At 43.2% G+C, this 22,926-nt stretch overlaps 1 protein-coding gene across 6 annotated transcripts in view; it reads right to left on the reverse strand.

Moving 5' to 3' along the window:
- The window catches only part of LOC139560406 (zinc finger protein 521-like), a 159,659-nt gene that overhangs the window by 55,504 nt on the left and 81,229 nt on the right, over window positions 1-22,926 (reverse strand). For 5 of the 6 annotated variants that reach the window (XM_071377143.1, XM_071377142.1, XM_071377139.1 and 2 more), the window contains exon 5: window positions 22,535-22,619. In XM_071377143.1, the coding sequence (XP_071233244.1) occupies window positions 22,535-22,619 (85 nt within the window). The remainder of the gene's footprint in view (window positions 1-22,534; window positions 22,620-22,926) is intronic. The other variant, XM_071377140.1, reaches the window with a different exon arrangement.

Raw genomic sequence — 22,926 nt, forward strand, 5'->3', positions numbered from 1 at the left:
CTCTATGCCTGGCTGTTTCTCTCTCTCTCTATGCCTGGCTGTTTCTCTCTCCCTCTATGCCTGTCTGTTTCTCTCTCTCTCTATGCCTGGATGTCTCTCTCTCCCTCTATGCCTGGCTGTTTCTCTCTCTCTCTATGCCTGGCTGTTTCTCTCTCCCTCTATGCCTGGCTGTTTCTCTCTCTCTCTCTATGCCTGGCTGTCTCTCTCTCCCTCTATGCCTGGCTGTTTCTCTCTCCCTCTATGCCTGGCTGTTTCTCTCTCTCTCTATGCCTGGATGTTTCTCTCTCCCTCTATGCCTGGCTGTTTCTCTCTCTCTCTATGCCTGGCTGTCTCTCTCTCCCTCTATGCCTGGCTGTTTCTCTCTCTCTCTATGCCTGGCTGTCTCTCTCTCTCTCTATGCCTGGCTGTTTCTCTCTCTCTCTATGCCTGGCTGTCTCTCTCTCCCTCTATGCCTGGCTGTTTCTCTCTCCCTCTATGCCTGGCTGTTTCTCTCTCACTCTATGCCTGGATGTCTCTCTCTCCCTATATGCCTGGCTGTTTCTCTCTCCCTCTATGCCTGGCTGTTTCTCTCTCCCTCTATGCCTGGCTGTTTCTCTCTCCCTCTATGCCTGGCTGTTTCTCTCTCTCTGTTAAAGACCTCCTTCAAGTTTCTGCTGTCTGACCTGTCAAAAGGCAGCCCTCCCCTCCCCTGTCCCTTCACTAAAACCCCCAAACAAAACAAACCAACAACTGCTAGTGGGGTCAGAGGGCAGCTTCTCTGGGTGCCTGGACTCTGGCGGCTGCCCTGATTGGTGGAAAGGACAGCGAGGAGAAAGGGGAAAAGAAACAGGCAGCTTTTCAAAGTGAAATCTCCAGCTGACAGCTTAGAGCCTCCACACACACCCCACAGTTAGCTAGCTACAGTTTCTCTCGCTGCTGTCTGTCTGTCAGAGTTTTAGCCCGTCCAAGCCATTTGGAATGATTAATAAAGAAGGGGAAGAAAAAGTAAAGCACAGCACACTGGGGCCTGCTAGTGTATAGTGTACAGTGTATAGTAGGGCCTGAGTGATGGGTTCAGAACCCCTTTAGAGAGTGATAGACCTCCTGACCTTGACAGCCCCCAGTGGTGAACCCTGACCTCCCTAACCTCTGGCTCTCTGTCAGCCCCTCGCCGCCGTGAGACAGGTGCAGGCAGGAGAGTGACCGACTGGCTGTCCTGTATCCCGCTGTCCTGCCTAAAACGTAAAACCGGCCTCGCCTAACCTAACTTCACAGAGATCCTCCCTAATCTCAGACCAGAGTCCATAAAACCCCTGGCTAGGCTAGAGCTAGTTTGTTCCTGACATTGGTACTGTACATCTCCAAATGCATAACTATTACCATACAGAACATTCCAGTGGTGGTAGGTGCCGTTTAAGGGAGGACGATCATTTTTTTTATGAGCAAGGCCATATTTCTCTTACAGCATATTGGTTTGACTGTAATTCATATTCCATTCACCCAGCTTAATTTAACATCGATAGGTTCAGGCTACTTACTACATTATACTTGAATTTCCCCTATACCCAACATGAGGTTGCTACAACATAGCCTATGAATGAAAGTTTACAACGTAGGTGCACAGGTCTAGAGACACTTGAGTTATCATTGTGACAGACATTGACACATTCAATACCGCCTTGCAAAGTCTTGCCTGCATCTAGCTGATCTAGGGTGTAATCATTAGTTCAACAGTTGCAAACAAGAGTTTCTATTGGACAAATTCGGGTATGTTTATCCCCTTTCGTTTGCTTCCGTTTAAGAAATGTTTTTCAACAGAATTGGCGGAATGAATACACGCTTAATCACAAACACAGTTAACAAGCCAGATCGTTGTATAATTCCTTCTCGCATATGTGCGCTCTCCTCCTCTCACCTTTTCCCTTCATTGTTGACTTCAGTGTACAACACATCAGTTGTCTGTGACCTGGCGAAAAAACCTTTCCAAGACAAACCTTCATATCATAACCGCTAACCTCTACACAGAGCCTACTTCGTTGTCACCATATTAGCTAACGTCAAGTCAACGTCAACATAGCTTCTAGAACTAACGCATTAGTAAACTCGCATTAGTAATTAGTAAACTTGCATTAGTAAACTTTAGTAAACTTGTACTACAATCATGCAGTACAATTTGCAGTTAGCAAGCAGTTTGGCAGTTACACCGGTGGACCCGGTGGCAATAAATTAATAAAAACAAACGCTTAACTTGACTTGGAAGAGTTCCAGTGTTGGCTAGCCAAGGCCAGCTAGGTAACATAGCATCCCTCTCTGTTTGAGCCAGGTGTTTGAGTAGGCTAAACTAGCTAGCTGCATTAGCTAGCTAAGTAAATGAAAGTAATATATATATATGTATAGCTATCTCTCTATCTCTCTTGCTTCTCCTTCATTTTTTAAGAAATTAATTTGTTCAAAACTGTTCAACTATTGTCTTTCTCTCTTTGAGTCAACTACTCACCACCTTTTATGCACTGCAGTGCTAGCTGGCTGTAGCATATGCGTTCAGTACAATATTAATTCTCTGATCCTTTGATTGGGTGGACAACATGTTTAGTATAGTTTCATCTAAAAAATATGTTTCACAAAAACAAAACAAAAATGAAATTCACTGAGGAGGATGGTCCTCCGAGGAGCCTCCACTGGAACATTCCAATGTTTGAACAAATTGTGGTACAAGTACTGAGTTGATTCTATTTATTTCAATTCACTACAAATAACACTGAACTAACAGTAGTCATGCTAAAATGCTAACCAGGATGAAATATGTGGAGGGGAGAGGGAGAAAAGACAAAAAGAGAGAGAAAGAGAAATGGCTCTGCATCGACCAGTGGCAGAGCAGAGGAGGGGGAGCTAGCTAAATGGAACAGGAGAAAGACAGGCACAGCTAGTTTACAAATGGATTAAGTTCCATTTTAAAAAGCACTTAGAAAAATTATACCCACTGTTACATAAAAAAAATGTGTCAACTGTAGATATTACTAAAGTGGCAGCAGTGTGCAGATCTAGAGTGGAAGGCACAATGACACATCACGCCTCCCCGTTTCTGTTCTGCAGGCGGGCGAGTGGGATGGCGGGCGCCCGGTTCCAAGGTCACGCCAGTCTGCGCCAGTCTTTCTTTCTGCAGATCCATTTCCTCTCCCTAGGGGCTTCCCCCTCCCTTCTCCCTCGTGTTGTTGGCCCAGTGATTCAGTGCCTTGCATTAAGAACAATTCACCTGCCTCCAGCATCCCAGCGGCACAGGTCCCCCGGGGAAACCAGGTGGAGCATAAAAAAAGTTCCACATATGGTAAAGTCAAGCTGCTCGGAGGCTGCTGAGTGTCTGCTGTGGGGATAGAGGCTCCTAAAAGGCCCAGCTGGTACTTGGAAAAGGGCTTCTGCATTACTACACCTCAGTGCCGGTTTCGGCTCCCCTTTGGAAAGTGTTGGCCGGCGCTCAGCACTACCACCAGCCATTTTACAATTCTCCCTCTCTATAGCCCCCTCCCTCTATCCCTCCATCCATCTAGCCCTCCCTCCAACTGGTTCTGTATCCAATTGAACATTTGGTCCTCCACTGCTGGTTAATCAAATTCCTCCATCTGGCCCCCTTATCCCTGTGGAACACAAAAGGTGCAGCCTGAGCCTTGGTCCAAGTGCATATTGGGAGGGAGGATGGGATGGAGGGACTGAGGGATGGAGGGGAGGGACTGCCTACCTAACTTAACCAGCCCAGTCAACTAGATCAGTTAGGGGAACAGGGGCCAGATCGGATGGGATCATTTGGGGCAAACAGAACAGGAGGGAGCGACAAGGGACCGAGCATCACCTGCTGTTCATATAGAGCTCAGGGACACGTGAGAAGGGGAGTGAGACTCAGTATGGCCATAAGAGGGGTTTCTGAAAGTATAGCTGTCTTTGCATACACTGTAGAATAGAGACTGTAGAGTGCAGAATACTGAATACATAGAGTGTAGTATTGTGACTGATTCATGCTATTTAGTTTCCCTAGCAGAAGGGGGTGCTATGCTCATAACACACAACATTAGAAGGAAAGAAATACTAAAAAGAGAGAGTGAAAAAATAAACATTGATGTGTGGGTTTTAGAAAGTGACAGTTGACAGAAAAGCAAGGATTTACGGCTTGGCTCTGTACACAATCTCCTCCCCAGTCAAAGAGAGCAGCTGAACGCCTAAGCCGGGCTCTCTGGTCAAAAAGAGCTTCCTTAAGATATCACACAAAGCTTCAAATAATATTTTAAACCACCCAGGAGCGAGTAAAGCCTTCAGAAAATATCTCCTTAACTACATATTTATCAGACCACAACAGTCAAAAAATCTGCACTGCTGTGTGTCAACAAATTGGGTTCAAACTACAATCCCCTCTTCAAAATACTTCACTCACTGGAGTGACATATCCATCAGGGTAGGGGTCAATTTGGAATTTCTGAATTTAATTCAATGCAACCCATGGATTGAAATTCAAATTTGAATTGGACACAGCCCGCAGGAAGCAGAATATTGACTGAATTTGAATTAAAGGAAGTAAATCAATAGCGTAGGTGCATAAAGATGGCGGCCTCCACGCACTTACCAAAAATACCTGGTTTGCATTAGCACAGTATACATAACAACAATTCTAGCTCCAAGACATTGGCAATTTTAACAACCAAAAATGTGATTGTGCTGATTTATTGCCGCATTGAACCACCGTAGTTGCTAAAACAATGAGGTCATATCTGAACATGAATGTTAAATTATTTTGATACATCTTTTACCAAAAGCATCTGTTATTTATTACCTCAAAGAATACAGATACCATTTCAAATATTAGTTTGATTACAACTCAAATATGTAAAAACTATTTTTATATATTTTTTGGTCATGAGATTAGGTTGTTCCCTTCCATTCTGGAGTGTTTGATGCATTCTGGGACATGTATTTTCTTTAATATTTATGTTCTTAATGTTTTGTAGACTTGGTATATGTAAAACATTTAAACTATGTATGTAATGTACATAGTATTGGTCACCAAATTAAACATTTGTAGATTGATGTATCAAATACAATTTCATTGGATTTCATTGAATAAAATGATACTTACTTTAATTCCAATCCAATTCAAATTCTGCTTCCTGTGGGGTGTGGTCAATTCAAATTCAGTTCAATTGGAATTACAGAGGCCCCAAACCTGACCATCGTTTCATTCACACTCTTTACCTTGTATATTCAGAACAAGAACCAAAAGGATGAGACAGACAGACAGTGACACAAAATATGACACAGATAATCAAAACACTAGGCCTTAAAGTCTCTAGACTATCCAGAGTACCCATCCCATAATATCTATTGTACAATTCCTATTCATGTCCAACCATCCCCTCTCCCTCTGCCAGGTGGCAAAACATGTGTCAATAATTAAACTGCTTTTACATAACAGGATACAGGAACACAATGCAATTTGCTCACCATATTTCATTGGGCCTTTACGGAAGCACGAGAGACAGAGTAATTAATCAAACCACTGGAATATGTGAACGGCAATTTCCACCTAATGGCACTTACAGGAATTGGGTCCCTTAAGCGCCATGTTGTGTCTACCAAACGAGCCCGATTCATTTTCTCATCCGCCCAGTATCAGACAATAAAACGCTGGTGTGGCCGTGGACGTTAAACAACACAACCGTTTGACACTAGTCCGATACAGCTGTAGAACAACATCCAGCAGCCATATTACTCATATCACTCAATTTTATGAGAAGCTAACTGACCCTTGACCTGTATTTACAATAAAGAAGACTACATTAAAGTACACGCGCCATAGTTCATTCAGAAATATACTTTTTATAAGGAAATATAGGTGTCAAACGTACAACTGTCATTATAGCCTGCACAATCTATGCTGTTTTGAATGAGAAAACAGTTGACAAGACTATCAACCCAAAAGACTGTGATCAGCTGCTGGCTGCAACAATAGCCATTGTGGACACATTGGCCAATAGACTGGAATACCCATGACGTTTAACTCACTCTTTGCAGTACAATGTGTTCGAATACAATACTTTAAGGTGTGGGATGGATGCCGATTTTAATCTTGGGTTGACCTCAATCCTGAGAGTTTGTTTGTTCTGTATTTACTTAACCACACCAGCAGGCTAAACCAAACCACCGAGGCCCTCTGAGGGCCGGGCCCTCCGGAAGACGATCATTCACTGCTTTTAGTGAGGAGACAGCCCTAGTCTAAATGGCACCCATGTCCCTAAAAGTGTTTTTCCTCTCTCTCTCTCCCTCTTCACTCTCTCCAAAGACTTCTCCTAAGTGCAGCATCTTGTTTCAGTAATTCAGCCAGGGCAGAGACAGGGAGGGAGGAAACAAATCGATTTATTTCCCTGTCGCTCTCTCTTTCTGTTCCTCCATGAGTTGCTGTAAGGTTTCTTGGGGGAGTTCTGGACTATTGGACAGGACAATGTTATGGGAAAGCGTGTCATTGCGTTTAAGGTCATGGTTATACCAAGGTTTCATCTTGAGCGTTGTTTACCGGCCTATAGAACAAAGTAGGTAAACAAACAAAGACACAACTGCTACTGATACAGAATCTATATCAAATAGCAAGTTAATAACGCTACAACATTTGAAGGGATAAATAACAATTCCCTGTACAGTAGTAAACATATTTTTGGGCCAAATTTTTAGGCCATATTTGTAGGCCTACATTCTAAAAACAACCATTAGGGAGAAAGCTTTTAGTAAGGTGCATAAGTAAAACCCAGATATATAAAAAGACACGATCACTAAATAATTCAGATAAATGCCTGTGTGATTACTTTTTTTGAGTTGCATCATTTCAAATAGTGAGATGGAGAAAGAGAGTGAGTGTGTGTGTGAGTGAGAGAAAGAGAGTGAGTGTGTGTGAGTGAGCGAAAGAGAGTGAGTGTGTGTGTGAGTGAGCGAAAGAGAGTGAGTGTGTGTGTGAGTGAGTGAGAGAAAGAGAGTGAGTGTGTGTTTGAGTGAGTGAGAGAAAGAGAGTGAGTGTGTGTGAGTGAGAGAAAGAGAGTGAGTGTGTGTGTGAGTGAGAGAAAGAGAGTGAGTGTGTGTGTGAGTGAGAGAAAGAGAGTGAGTGTGTGTGTGAGTGAGATAAAGAGAGTGAGTGTGTGTGAGTGAGAGAAAGAGAGTGAGTGTGTGTGTGAGTGAGAGAAAGAGAGTGAGTGTGTGTGTGAGTGAGAGAAAGAGAGTGAGTGTGTGTGTGAGTGAGAGAAAGAGAGTGAGTGTGTGTGTGAGTGAGAGAAAGAGAGTGAGTGTGTGTGTGTGAGTGAGAGAAAGAGAAACACTTAGAAAAAAGGATTCAAAAAGGGTTCTTCAGCTGTGCCATAGGAGAACCATTTTAGGATCCAGGTAGAACCCTTTTGGTTCCAGGGTTTTACTTGGAACCAAAAATGGTTATTCAAAGGGTTCGCCTATGGGGAAAGCCGAAGAACCCTTTTAGGTTCTAGATAGCACATTTTTTTTCTAAGAGCGTAGAGTGAGAGATTCACAAACACAGACAAACCAGCACACTCCCATAAAACTTCCCATATAACAAATGACACATACAGTACTGTAGCCAGATCTTTTTCACCAGCTAGAGTCAGTTTAACAAGGAAAACAGCACGATAAAATGAAGCCATGAGATACGAGATAAATAAAAGGGCCATCGCCCCTTTAAGACTAATCAGGACCGGGCATTGCCAGTGATGCTTCATTCCAACTTCCCCCATCCCAGCCCCCGCCACCCATCTATGTGTGTGGGTTCAGCCAATCTCTAGGGGCCCCAGTCACATCTCCTCTGCCTTTGGCCCCCTTATGGATTCTAATCTTTCACTCTGGGTCTCCAATGCCTGCCGCCAAGCCACACCAGGCCTTTAATTCTTAATGGCGGTCAGCAATTCTCAAGTTGAGGTTCTTTTCTGATTTCTATTAAATATTTCTTCATATTCTTGAACAAACCAGTAACATATAAAGTACAGTAGCACTACAAGCCACACAATCCATTCACATATTCCAAAATATACCAATATGCTGTTACAAAGAAGACAGGGGAGCACAACATAAAACCACGACTGATACAGTATCTGTTGTTTATCTTCTTTTTAAAGTGCTATACCCATAGGGGCAGACTAAGAGAGAGGGCAGAGGTCAGCTTCATTACCATTCACTCGTCCCTCTGAGTCAGACAGTGCAAAGACATGCATTGGCAAATTCCATGGCAGCATTGTATATTACATTATCATAAACCCCACAAGGGCTAACCTTTTGTTCAGTTTCATTTGATTCGAAGAGAGTTCTAAAAACATTCACAATGCTGAGCCGACAACGCTGAGCCTTGTCCAATCTGTGTCTTTTTTATTTCATGAGTGTAGTTTTTTGTCTTTCAGTCTTGTGACTGCTCTTGCTAAAGACAGGCTATTCCAAAAATAAAGTGTCAGGGGGCATGGGGGATCATTGAATCATACTGGCTAAAATATCACATCATCTTGAAAGCGTCTGGCTTCAATATCAAACTGTGCCTAGAAAATAAGATCTTCAAGAAGAGGCTGTATTTTTCTACGGTATAAACATTGCGATTCTATACCTAAATAGACCAACCAAAATACATTTTGGATCATACATTTTTTTAAATAATCATCACCTGGATTGTAGATGTAAAAGACATAAAAAAGAGAACAGATACATGATGAAGTAGTGCAAATTCTGAATTTTGTCTCTACTGATAACATTATGGCTACAGCCTTACCAGTACACATTCTCCATTACCGCTCTTAGCGTCACCTGTTATAATCTGCCAGCATTTGCAGCTTCACTCAACACTAACATTCAAGGTGACAAATGCTAAGAGGGTACAATGTCATGTCACAATGCCAAGAGACCAGGAAATGACTCTCCATAACATCTATTTTTCATCTGGGCTGGTAGAGGCAGCCTAATGAAGAGATCTCTATGGGATCTCAATTCCACATTCTGGCTTGTATGCGCATAGCAATCTTTAGCAGAGCCCTGTCATGACAAAACTGTGATCCCGAGGATAAAAGGAGAGGGGAAGAATGAGGAAGGAATACAAAAAGAGAGGGAACACAGTGAAAGAGATGAAAAGAGTGGCCAGAAAAGTAGACAGGGCAAACACAGAGAAAGATGGAAACATAGAAAGAGAGAGAAAGGGGAAGGGAACAAGACAGAGAGAGACGGGAGAGAGAAAGAAAGAGAGAGAGAGGAAGAGAGACAGAGAGATCTGTGAATTTTCCCCTTCTATCCCCTGAGACCTCCCTTGATGCCAAGCATTCATCATCCAGCCTCTAATATCAGTTATTCTGTGGCTCCTCTGCTTACAGCAGAATTAATTTCGGCTTTAATTACTCTCATCGGCGGAATGCTGATGAAGGAGTGGGACACGGCATTCTGGGACCTGGGCCTCATTCTGACGCTTTAATTTGAATGAATTCCACCCGGAGACGCTGGCAAACAACTGGCAGCCGAGCCCGAGGAGCCACTTTGGGACCGCACTGCTCTGCACCACACCGCACCGTGAGAGAAAGGAAGAACAGCAGTTGTGGCCCTACCCAACCAAGTGTGTGTGTTTGTGTGTGTGTGTCTGTGAGAGAGTGTGTGTTTTTAGCCTTTATTTTACCAGGCAGGTCAATTAAGAACAAATTATTATTTACAATGACGGCTTACAATGACGGTGTGTGTGTGTGTGTGTGTGTGTGTGTGTGTGTGTGTGTGTGTGTGTGTGTGTGTGTGTGTGTGTGTGTGTGTGTGTGTGTGTGTGTGTGTGTGTGCGTGTGCATGTGTGTGCTAAAGGGATGCTATAGGGTGAATATAACATCCAGGGAGCCAAACTAAGAAAGCAAATAATTTAAAAGGAGAGAGAAATTTGGACGGATCCTAGAATTCACCACTACTCTGAGACAGAGAAGCACTATTGAGTGGCACAAGCGTACACATGGATTTTGCGTTGTAGATATGTGGTAGTAGAGTAGGGGCCTGAGGGCACACACTTAATGTGTTGTGAAATCTGTTGTGAATGTATTGTAATGTTTTTAAAATTGCATAACTGCCTTAATTTGGCCGGATCTCAGGAAGAATGCCTTGGCTGCAGCTAATGGGGATACAAATACAAGCGCTAAATGTACATTAACAGTTCATTTGCTTCTTATAGATAGGGCATATCATAATGTACAAGAAGTAAGTGTGTGTGTGTGTGTGTCATACAATAACTATGACATGAAAAACTGCATAAACTAGATGCAAAGTCCACATGTATGCATAATGTAATAACAGCAAAACAATCATAATACCACAGAAAAGTAACAGAAAGAGAAAGAGGAGAGTGTTGTAATTGACTTTTCTCCAAGCCAACATGGTAGTTACAGAATGTAACATATTGGATAAGGATTGTGATTGATTGTGTGAGTCTGCCATAGCGATTCGTTTGATTAAATCTAACCACGGGATTCTCTTCCAAGTCCTAATGAAGCAGCAATTTGAAACTGGGAAAGAAGGAGAGCGAGCCAGACAGCCTACAGCTAGCTCCACATACACTGTCTCCGTGACGACCACAACACACTGCACTGAGCTACTCTAACAGAGTAGGAGTCCTCCAACCTCCCCATCTACCAGCGATATGTAAATCATGACCCACTCACAGTTGTCATAGACATAGAGCATGTTTCTCCTACTCCTCGGTTACTGCAACTACAGTATGACGTTCGCACACTTCGTTAATTCACTGTCATTGTGGAAATTAGTAAAAGAGAAAGCTCTTATATGGTAATGTCACACTGCCTGTTTTTGTCATATTTCATATTTTGTCAGAAATTAAACAAATCATTTCCACAAAAATGCAGTATTACTGCTCTACTGTTGGAAAGTGGGTGATAATAGTAACATGGAAATTCACTGTATAATTATGTGGAATAAATCTCTTAAGGGAAAACATAAATTTCCCCTCGTATCAGAATAACAGAGTTAGAATGAATATGTACGCCAGTATTGTATAAGAGGGAGATGTTTAAGAACTGTCATTATGACCATTATGACCTTAGAAATGTTTCAACCTATTATTTGGTTGATGTTTTTATTAATCACACAGTATACAGTATAAACGTACTATAAACACACTAACACAAATCCATAACTTCCACCAAATGTAGCCATACAGTAGGTTCGACTAACAACCAAACTGGTCACCTTAGGTGACCCTGAGAGCCCCTAGACAGGTGGGCGGTGGCCCCTGTGGCCCCAGTGCAGGGTCCATATTGGCAGCGACCCCTCTCCCCTCCACCGATGGGGAGCTCAGGCCATGATGAGCAGCTGGGTCACAAGCACTAAGCACATTAATATCTTCTTAATGATAATAATCATTATGGCATAAGCACCTTCCTCAAAGTGGGCCGGCTTGTGGGAAGTGCCAGGTTAGCATCATTGTCGTTGTTAAGGTAAAAAAACGGAGATTAAATGACTCTTTTAATGGGCACTATCTCTCACAGCACAGCCACCATGATAATGACTAAAGTGATGAGATTTTTTCCAAAAACATAGTCCCTGCAACTGTAACATCTATCAAAACACTTGACACCTATGATCAATATTTAATCACTGTATACGCACAAAAGACACACGGAATATATTACAACAGCAGTCCCAACCAACAACAGCTTACAGTTTGTCTACCAACTAGAATAACACATTTTCTCTCACAATCCTTTCATTTCAATATTGTTTATTTACTCTATACTGGACTTTCTACTTTGTGGCACCACTTAACCACAGTATCGTCTTCCAGAGTTTCCCAATCCATGAAGCTACTACATCCTCACAGTGTTTCCCATGTACCCTCCATCCACCTCATTTAATATAACTGTCATTGTTCACCTTCTGTATCATAGTCTCATCCACGTTCATTATTGAAGCTAATGATCTGTTGTCCTCTCTGCTCCCCATTTGAAGGAGGACTACATTAAAAGTAACTTACTAACTTAATTAGTAATTATAAATGTTAAAGATTAATCAGAGCTAGAGTGGCTTAAGGTTGGCATCTCCAGGCGCCGATGGGACAAATGGAAAGACAAAAGGAATTAACAGAGAAGAACATCTCTGAACATTCTACCACTAATGTCTAACTAACTAATGCCCGGCCTTGCTCTAGGTGGATTTTTATTTTATTTTTATGTGTCAATAACAAATGTCTATGTCTGAGTCGACTATATTGTGTTTTTATAATCATATAAATTAATATAAAGATAAATGTGTCAATAAAAAATTCAAAGGCAACAAAAACAATTCCTGATCAACTATATTATATTTTTTAACAAAATATTTAACAAAACCATAAATCTAAGCTCATGAACCAAAAAGCACTGAATCTTGCACAGAATTTGCCTTTACTTTACTGTTGATAAGGCAAAATCACTATACTGTATGCTCTTGCTGTCTTGCATTACAAGATGAGCACATCTATTGTGGCGGGGATAATGTAACAGAATTCAACGTGTAAATAATGGATAATCAACGAGGGGCTATGCGTTCTATGGAAAAGAACGAATGACGTGGAAGGTGTGTTCCACGTGGAGTGGAACTAACCTTCAACAGAGTTGCATTATCCCTTTTATACCATGGCTATAATTTAACACATTTGCAGGTAGAAATGTGTTCATTTGCAGGTAGAAATGTGTTCAACATCCACTGAAGTAGGAAGAAAGTTTACTAGATAGCCAAAGTAGTTGCCTTGGTAACCAAACAGACTTGCTAGTTTAGTTAACCAAACCACCAGTCCTAGCTTGCAATTATACAATGCAAATAATATTTTCAATTCGACTTTTGCTTTCAAAAGCAGCTCAAACATAGAACATGTAAGAATTAACTATTGCCATTGAATTATACTGTGCTGATATACTGTGCATTAAACGGAAACAATGCATGCTCTAGAATGCCCTTCAAGCCAATTAGAAATGAGATTTCAACAATTCCATGCAGATGATGAATGCAGTACACACATTATCCTCATAACAAAACTGAAACTGAAATGGATCCTCTAAATTAAAACCATGATACAGACTAAATCTGCGCCACGCCGACACAATTCCTCCTCAGCAGAGTCGAGTATCTGTATTAGCAATGATATATCAACATGAATGCGTAATATGTAATGCAGCTTTCATCCTGGGAGTTCCTGTGTGAGTTCCATTAATGAGAAAGGAATCGCCCAGGACTATCTCCTCTCCCAGTGTTCCGGAGTGTGTTGACGATGGAGCCTGAGGGGGCTGCAGTCACAGAACGGAACAGGGGAAACAAGGAGGAACTTTCTAAGATGAGGAGCTGAGGAGGGGAAGAGTTGGAGAGAAAAAGTGCAGATCTGTTTCCCCCTCATCTACAACGTTAAGAGATCAGGTAAGGAGAGTCCACTGTAAGAAATTGCACACTCACCTTTTTATTGATCTAAAGGGAACATGGCAATTGTTTGTAGCCTGTAGCATAATTCTGAGTATAGTAAACAAGCTAAAGAAACATTTCACCCAGGCAAACAACAGGAATAACACACGGTACCAAATTAAATGAAAGTCAAAATGACAAAGACTCTGAAACTGGGGGTAAGAATCTACGGGACAATTTCCTCTCTAAATGATTGGTGTCCGTTTTCATGTGTCTGACCTGTCTCCTTGACAGGAGAAATGGCGATGCTTTCACTGCATGGTTGCAGGCAGGGCTGCTTTCACACGGGACACAGGAGGGGGGTTAGGGGGGGGGGGAAGGGGGGCTGGCCTGTGGCCCGCAGCACCTGAAACCTATTAGAGAGCGCTTTGGAACATTCCACAGGGTTCCTTCACTCCGCTCCACGTTGGCCAGAGGGCATCATAAAGGTCTTCACTGAGAGGGTCGCTCCCTAGACTAGATGCACAGTTTGTTTCGTCCACAGACCCAGTGTACTGTACAGGGTGAGGCAAGGAGAAACAACACAACCACCAATGCCTGAGAACGAAGGGATGACGCTTGTAAAACTGCTATTCATATGGGGCTGTTGTTGTACAAGTCAGGAAGTACAGCATGGCAAAGGTATATGTTACTACTACAGTAGTGTAGGGGCAGTATAAAGATGTGAAGAGCTCTTCTGAATGGCAACAATACAAATGTAATATGACACCCTCTCTCCTCTGACAAGTGACCACAACATGAAAAGGGAGGTCTTTATCAAATAGACCTAAAATGTCAAGAATGACTATAATCTAACAACACACTGCAACAGATCATGTTTGTGTTCAATACTTTGCCATCTGGACTCATAACAGCCAGAGCCCAATAGTGCACTCACACTAAAAAACAAACAGACATAAACACACAGAACCCAGTGCCAACTATACGGCGCTAGCTAGCTCTATGTACACACAACTGTCCCTGCACTGTCCCTGTGTTTAGCTGCAGCATCAAGGTCCATCTCTGTGCTCTGCGTTTGGCTGGCTCTCTGTCCGTCCAGGCCTCAGTGTTATGCTCGGTGGGTTTAGCTCGATGTGTCTGTGGCCTCTCCTCTGGCCGCCCGTGTCCATTTGCTCTGCGGGTATGGCAGGCCCGAGCTGACAGATGGCAGCCCCTCTCCTCCACTCCCGTTCTGCTCCCGCTCCGGAGTAACACAGTAACTGGTTTTTCCTCCGACGTTGACCTTGCCACAGCCAGCCAGCGATCCAGGCTGGCACTCCGCCTGTCGAACAGGAGGGTAATGAAGTCCAGTGCCGCTCACATGATTATTAAGGCTTTGACGCTGGGGGGCCTTTTGAGGGGCTCACGCTCTACCCCCTCCCCTCTCCTCCCATGTCTGTCGTTCACACACCAAGCGTTGATGAGAACAGTCAATCGTTACACAGCACTTTGGAAACACCAATTGTGCGCCATAAACAGTGTTTCAAAACTTTGTGGATTCATTGGGTATATCTTTGGCTGTTTGTTGTTGGTTCATAGCCACATAACTTGCTTGTGATATGGCTTTACCACTGGAATGTTTTCTCTGTAATGCTTTCCAGCTAAAATGTTATCTTACTTCTCAACTGGATGTACTACTGCATATTCTCCCAGCTGACACCAACAGGGAAGGAGTTCATAGATAATCCAGATATAGATAGATCAGTGACTCTACCATTGGTGGTGACAACCTCTAAAGCCAAAGTCAGTCTACCACAACACAATGTTGGCCCTGTAATTCTCCCCATGCAGGCCGGAGGGAGGCATCTCTCTCCAGGCACGCTTAGAGTCTGGGTCACACTATGTGACGCCGGTCTGGGATTTGAGAGGTGTGGGTTGCACCGTTGACCTTTACGAAGGCAGAGCTGTGTTTGCACTGCTCCCATAAGCCCCCTCCCCGTCTGACTGCTTAGCAACCCTCTCGGACCGGGGCAGGCCGTGCTGCGCATGCTCTGATGGCCTCGGTGACATCTCGGAACCTCCAGGGAGGGACAGGACTGGAGAGGTTAATTCCGATCATCCAGTATTTATAGGGCACTTCAGAACAAGGGTTGGCATTAACACTCTAAAGGAGACATCCCTCCTGTATATTAATAAAACATAGAGAAGCCAGGATTGGAAAACAGGAAGAAAGAGCTTTCTACCTCGAGCTCATTCCAGGTCGGCAGAGCAACCATGTTACGTGGTAGCTGGGCTAGAGCTACAAGAGCCAAATTCTTCATTAGGTTTTTAATTATAAGATAATGCTATTCTGAGGTTAGATTTCAAAATATCAAAAAGCAAAGGTTGAGAAAATGGTATGCTGTGTGTAGGTGATAACAATGAGATAGAGTACTGCAACCATATCTCCTCAAAAGGATTTGCCAAAATAAAATCACCATGGTGACCTGACATCTGCCTACCAATCATCTGCCTACCAGTCCAGACATTGTTTGCTCAAAGCTTGTGCAAACAAACCGTATGAACTGTGGGAGCATCACATATTTTCTCACATGTTGGCCTAGTCTGTGAGGTGTGGGGAAATGTCAAGAAAATCTATTGATAAGGACCACATCAGACTGAGCTTGTCTGGCCTAGGAACAGATCATCCCAACGGTGATGTCAAGAACCCCTGCTTTACAACAAACATACCTTTCCATGAATAGTACCTTTACCGCAATGCCGTAAAAGTTTTTAATGCAGACAGTCTCTCAGTTGAAGGAGTCATTTGTAACTATTTTTTACAAGGAAGTAGCTAGAATCCATGAGGTAAAAACTGTGCAATTGAATGTGTTGAAACTAAAGATACTGTAGGCAGTATCTTTGCAGCCTGTTTCACTATGCTACTCGTGGACGCCACATTAGTTAGGCAGAGAGGTAGAATGTAACGGGAAGGAAGGTGCGCTTAATTGCATATTAGCAGCAGCACACTCGGCTGCACGGGAGGTGACTGTGCTAACGAACGGAGAGGCGTTATTATTAATCACCAATTAATAAAAAGCAGGCTAGGAAATCACACTCTGTCTACTCTGTATACAGTACGCATGGCTTCCTTTTGTTTCCAGTGGCTGGTCTGGGCTGGTCGGAGCGGGGCTGGTCTGTTCTCTTATTTATTTCATAACATTGATCCAGTTCCTGTTGCTGTGGTGTGTTGTGTTTACTATTGGGTTTAGGAGTCTGATCCAGCCCCCTAGGAGTGAAATGAGAAGCTCGTTCCACTATGTTTGTTAACAGACTAAATGTGTATATGCCTTATGAATGACTTTCATTTACTGAAGAGCACAGGTAGGCTATATCTTATTGTTATGCTGTCTCGTGGTAATAACAAGCAAATCAAAAGAGGATTTCAGGGCAGGACATTTGGGGGGAGAAAACAACACTAAAACCATCACATTTCTTTACGCACCATGAAAAGAAATGTCCTTTAATGGAGTAGCGAGTGAGTGAGTGTGTTGCCACCAGTGAAGAAGAGACAGTGACAGAGATGGCATAATCAACACACCATTGCCCAAGCTGCTCCAGGGACCCAAAACAAGGAGGATATGTGTCAGGGGTAATTTGCAGCCCTTTAGAATGCAACAAAACAAGCATTTTAGCCTCAAATACTGCTATACTTCCCTGCTTACTCTATCATCACTAAAAGCCAAACACAGTACGGGTTGCCAGATTGGCGGATGGAACGAAAAAAGAAACAAGCTTTTTAACTCTAAAATACAGCTATACTTCCCTGCTTACTCTATCATCACTAAAGGCCAAACACAGTACGGGTTGCCAGATTGGTGGATGGAACAAAAAAAGAAACACGTTTTTAACGCTAAAATACAGCTATACTTCCCTGCTTACCCTATCATCACTAAAAGCCAAACACAGTACGGGTTGCCAGATTGGTGGTTAGTATGAAAAACGGAGTCAGGGAGAGTCAGGGACGGAGAGATAACAGAGAGAGGTAGAAACTGTAGGAGGGCTAGAGACCTCATGCTCCTCACCCTCCTCTCTCCAGCTCTGTAACGGCCCACTGTGCCTGCTTCACACTGAGCGGCCAGCTGTACAGCAAATGTGCCTTTCCCTCTCCCCCCTCTCCCCGTCCCCCACCCCCCTCTGCCCAGGCTGACCAGGCCACCGGCTTCGCTCTGTGAGAGGGAGAAGGCTCCTCCCTGACTTGGCTGCAGGCTCAGCGTTGTCCTGTCACCAGCCCAAAAACCGGTAGAGGTGACCCCAAAACCACTTTCTGGAATGTGCTGCCCAGGGTTTGTTTGTTTATGATTGTCCTTCTGAGCCTTGCCACCTTGGCTGGAGTAGCCACTTGGGCTGGACCAGTGTAAAAAGAAAGGATCAAAACTGTGAAAATGGGGACCCTTTTTCACCTTTTAAGCACCATGCTCAGTGCCCATGCTTTACAAACGTGTCAGTGGTCACTGAAATCCACACAGTGCTATTTGGAAGTGCAGGATAAATGGGTCAAAAGTCCCCCCCATGATTTTCCAAATGTCAGAGTTCACAAGGAGGTTAAAGTGAAGCTCTGTGGAGAGGTGATGGCCTGCTGGTTAAAACCCAACAGGCTTAACTGACATATGAAAGACCTTCAAAGGCAAACAGTTCAAAACAAACAATATACAGTGAGGGAAAAAAGTATTTGATCCCCTGCTGATTTTGTACGTTTGCCCACTGACAAAGAAATTATCAGTCTATAATTTTAATGGTAGGTTTATTTGAACAGTGAGAGACAGAATAACAACAAAAATATCCAGAAAAATGCATGTCAAAAATGTTATAAATTGATTTGCATTTTAATGAGGGAAATAAGTATTTGACCCCTTCTCAATCAAAAAGATTTCTGGCTCCCAGGTGTCTTTCATACAGGTAACGAACGGAGATTAGGAGCACACTCTTAAAGGGAGTGCTCCTAATCTCAGTTTCTTACCTGTATAAAAGATACCTGTCCACAGAAGCAATCAATCAATCAGATTCCAAACTCTCCACCATGGCCAAGACCAAAGAGCTCTCCAAGGATGTCAGGGACAAGATTGTAGACCTACACAAGGCTGGAATGGGCTACAAGACCATCGCCAAGCAGCTTGGTGAGAAGGTGACAACAGTTTCTGTGATTATTCGCAAATGGAAGAAACACAAAAGAACTGTCAATCTCCCTCAGCCTGGGGCTCCATGCAAGATCTCACCTCGTGGAGTTGCAATGATCATGAGAACGGTGAGGAATCAGCCCAGAACTACACAGGAGGATCTTGTCAATGATCTCAAGGCAGCTGGGACCATAGTCATCAAGAAAACAATTGGTAACACACTATGCCGTGAAGGACTGAAATCCTGCAGCGCCCGCAAGGTCCCCCTGCTCAAGAAAGCACATATACATGCCCGTCTGAAGTTTGCCAATGAACATCTGAATGATTCAGAGGACAACTGGGTGAACGTGTTGTGGTCAGATGAGACCAAAATGGAGTTCTTTGGCATCAACCCAACTTGCCGTGTTTGGAGGAGGAGGAATGCTGCCTATGACCCCAAGAAACCATCCCCACCGTCAAACATGGAGGTGGAAACATTATGCTTTGGGGGTGTTTTTCTGCTAAAGGGACAGGACAACTTCACCGCATCAAAGGGACGATGGACGGGGCCATGTACCGTCAAATCTTGGGTGAAAACCTCCTTCCCTCAGCCAGGGTATTGAAAATGGGTCGTGGATGGGTATTCCAGCATGACAATGACCCAAAACACACGGCCAAGGCAACAAAGGAGTGGCTCAAGAAGAAGCACATTAAGGTCCTGGAGTGGCCTAGCCAGTCTCCAGACCTTAATCCCATAGAAAATCTGTGGAGGGAGCTGAAGGTTCGAGTTGCCAAACGTCAGCCTCGAAACCTTAATGACTTGAAGAAGATCTGCAAAGAGGAGTGGGACAAAATCCCTCCTGAGATGTGTGCAAACCTGGTGGCCAACTACAAGAAACGTCTGACCTCTGTGATTGCCAACAAGGGTTTTGCCACCAAGTACTAAGTCATGTTTTGCAGAGGGGTCAAATACTTATTTCCCTCATTAAAATGCAAATCAATTCATAACATTTTTGACATGCGTTTTTCTGGATTTTTTTGTTGATATTCTGTCTCTCACTGTTCAAATAAACCTACCATTAAAATTATAGACTGATCATTTCTTTGTCAGTGGGCAAACGTACAAAATCAGCAGGGGATCAAATACTTTTTTCCCTCACTGTAAGTGGAAAATAAATGTCAGTTAGAGAGTTTTGTCTCATTCAACTTAAACAGATGATGACTGACACACACCGTTATTTTGTCTGTGTGGAAGATGTGGAATGCCTTAATCAGCATCCTACACAAAAAAAGATACAAATGAGGGATTTGTGGGTTGATGACCACAACAGCTGAAAGCAGTATAAATGTGTTTGTCTCTGGAGATGAATCGGACACCCTCAATTCTGTAAGTGCGCCATGCCAAAAAAAAAACTCTAAACTAAAGAGTGGCCAGCTGTCTTCTGCGCTGCTATTAAATTGCTCCTTGGATGGTGGCGATATCATTTTTTTCTCCATAGGAGTATCACACCAGGTCCCCAAACAGAGCGACCAGCTGTACAGCAAATGTGTACTGATCCATCTGGGCCCTAGCAGGCTGCAGCCTCCATCTTAAGACACATGGGGCTGTTTCCAGGACTTGGCCAGGACTGGTCTAGCCTGGTTAAACCAGACTGAATGTGGCATTCACATGGGGGACAATGGTTCATTCTGGTTTAGCCAGGCTAGGGCTTCTCTGCAGTGTAGTGCACACTCCTCCTACAGCCATTCACGGTCACCCCCCCACTTCCTTTTCCCCGAATATCATGCTAAATGTTGAGTAGCAATGCACCAGAGCTGTGCTTTCTGTCTGTTGGAGAATAGGAGGTTGGTCTGTCATCATCCGAGTATAATACCCATGCATCAAAATGTGCTGGCAGATGTATAAACGAGGAGGCCACTAGCTAGCTACCACTTTGGTCAGGATGGGGAAGAGAGGGAAAGCTAGCTGTTTGGTTAGGATGGGGGAGAGAGGGAAGCTAGATTTTTGGTTAGGATGGGGGAGAGAGGGGAAGGAAGGAAGGAAGGAAGGGGGAGACAGAGTGCACTTGGCTTACGTTCGGAGACTATTGTATTACAAAGATAGACAGCTGAGATTGTCCTGTCTCGGTCGGTGAGACAATTCTCGGGCCCTGTTATTCCATACACTTAGCGATAGTGGTATGTCAGGCCACATCACTATATATAGAGTTATCAGTGTGAAGCGCCACCAGTGCGAAGGGGGGCAGGAGTGGAGCGGGGCATGGGTTGAAAACAGCACCCCTATGAATCCAGCGACTGCTCCATTACCTAGGCTAATAACGCTGACAGCTGAGCGGAGATGACCCCAGACCCCCGTTTCCCCTGTCCTGTGCAGATGGCCATTAAAGGGAGAAAGTGTCCCTTTTTCAGGGAGAGAGAAAGAAGGTATTTAGAGTTTTTTTCTAAATGAGGAAGGTGGGGTTTTCGGGTTTTTTTGGGGCCAAATTGGCTTTGTGGTAATAACAGCCTGCTCCGGGTTTAACCCTCCCATTGTTGGATAGGGAGAGCAGAGAGAGACATTCCTCAGCATATACAACCAACCAAGGTCACCTCCGAACAATGTTGGTGTAATAACATAAGTTAAGGCAATTACTAAGCATTTATTGTTATATCTATTTCAATTTGATCTATTTGAAGTGTATCATTTTTTCATACATTCCATAAATCAACATTTTATTTTGATCCATCGCACATTGGTATTTATTCTGAATAGAGTCAGAAAAGTAGGACATCCTTCAATAAACCAATCGTCCATCCATTCTTTTTCTGAAACTGTTTGGATTCTAACATTATGGGGGAATAGTATGTGTGGCTGAAAGACATAAAGTAACCAGTAGGGGGGTTGTTTTGTACCAAAACAGCGTGCACCATGCCAGCCTCTGATAGAGAAAGGACTAGTGCTAGCATGGTGTTGCATTAGGCACCCCCAGTAGCATAGAGAGAGCAGATCAGATGAATACAAACCAACCACACATTTATACACTTTCAGTCACAGACAAACACACGCACATGCACACACACACACACAGCACAAAATCAAAATCACAAATCACATGCCTGTGATTGTTTATGCACAAACAGTGTGTTCCTGATAGAATTGCCCAGCGGTCCTGATAGAATTGCCCGCCGTGTTTAAATTCACCTGCGCCTAGGAGCGCATCCCAAACAGAGAGGCGGGTTGGTTCCAGATCAATGAGTCTCTCTCCCACTGAAGACAACAGATAATGCAGTGTAATGAAAGAGCCGCCAAACGAGATGAATAAATGAATGAATAAAGGAAGGTGAGACTGGAATTCAGACGCCTACTTAATTCAGGCTAGAAAGAAAGAAGCCTGGGTTTTGAATTGTGTGTTCTCTGCTAATTATTCTACCTGCATACAAATGAACGCCAAAAGTAAAGACGTTTGAGAATTATAGAACAGAAGAGTGTACTCTTTGTCAAGCTTTCAGAATAATAATGTGTTGAATAACATTTGATTCAAGTGTATCTAGAATCTTGTCTGATGAACTTAGTCTACATGCATCAAATTGTGCTACATTGTGGTTTTTATACATTTCATACAGGATCAGGCATTTCAGCACTGACAGACCAAAATGTCTGAAAATCAAGGGTAGGCACACACATCATGTTCATGCTTGTGTTTCACAGAGGCTACCATCATCAGTTCACAAGGTATCAAAATAGAGGATTGAATATTATATAGTTATGCTAACAGTACTTATTTGTACTACAACAAAGGGTGTATTTAGTACTATACTAAAGGGAGAATGTGAAAGATGTAAAGCCACGTGTAATAATATGCTCTGGATAAGAACGTCTGCTAAATGACCAAAATGTAATATAAATGTAATATCTTGGGGAAATATGTTGAATAGTTAAACAACATATTGAACAGATATTCCTTTGTTTGACTACTTGAGACAGTTCCTAAAAAAAAGTGACCATAAACATAGAGAGAAAATAAGAACTGAGTAACCTCTCTTACCTAGCATGTGGTTGGCCACGTGGACCTGAATGTCCCATTCGCTGTAGAAGACCATCTGACACTTGATGCACTGGTAGGTCTTCTTCTAAGCAAGAAACCAAGAGAAAAGGACAACCCAAGGACACATGGTTTTAGAGTACATCAATTTCACATTCTTACTGAGCACTCTGAGGACTTACTGAGCACTTCTTTGGCTAGAGATCCTATAACTAATGTGTGTGGTTAATCAACAAGCTGACTGGACAACCTAAAAACTTGGATACTTTTCTAATTTGGCCATTTTCTAACACATTAGTTAAATAATATATGGGTTTCCCAGACACATGTTAAGCCTAGTCCTGGACTAAAAGGCATCGTCAATTAAGAATCTCCATTGAAATAGCTTTATAGTC

This window comes from Salvelinus alpinus, chromosome 30 (genome assembly GCF_045679555.1).
Source record: "Salvelinus alpinus chromosome 30, SLU_Salpinus.1, whole genome shotgun sequence".
In the NCBI taxonomy this organism is placed as follows: Eukaryota; Metazoa; Chordata; class Actinopteri; order Salmoniformes; family Salmonidae; genus Salvelinus; species Salvelinus alpinus.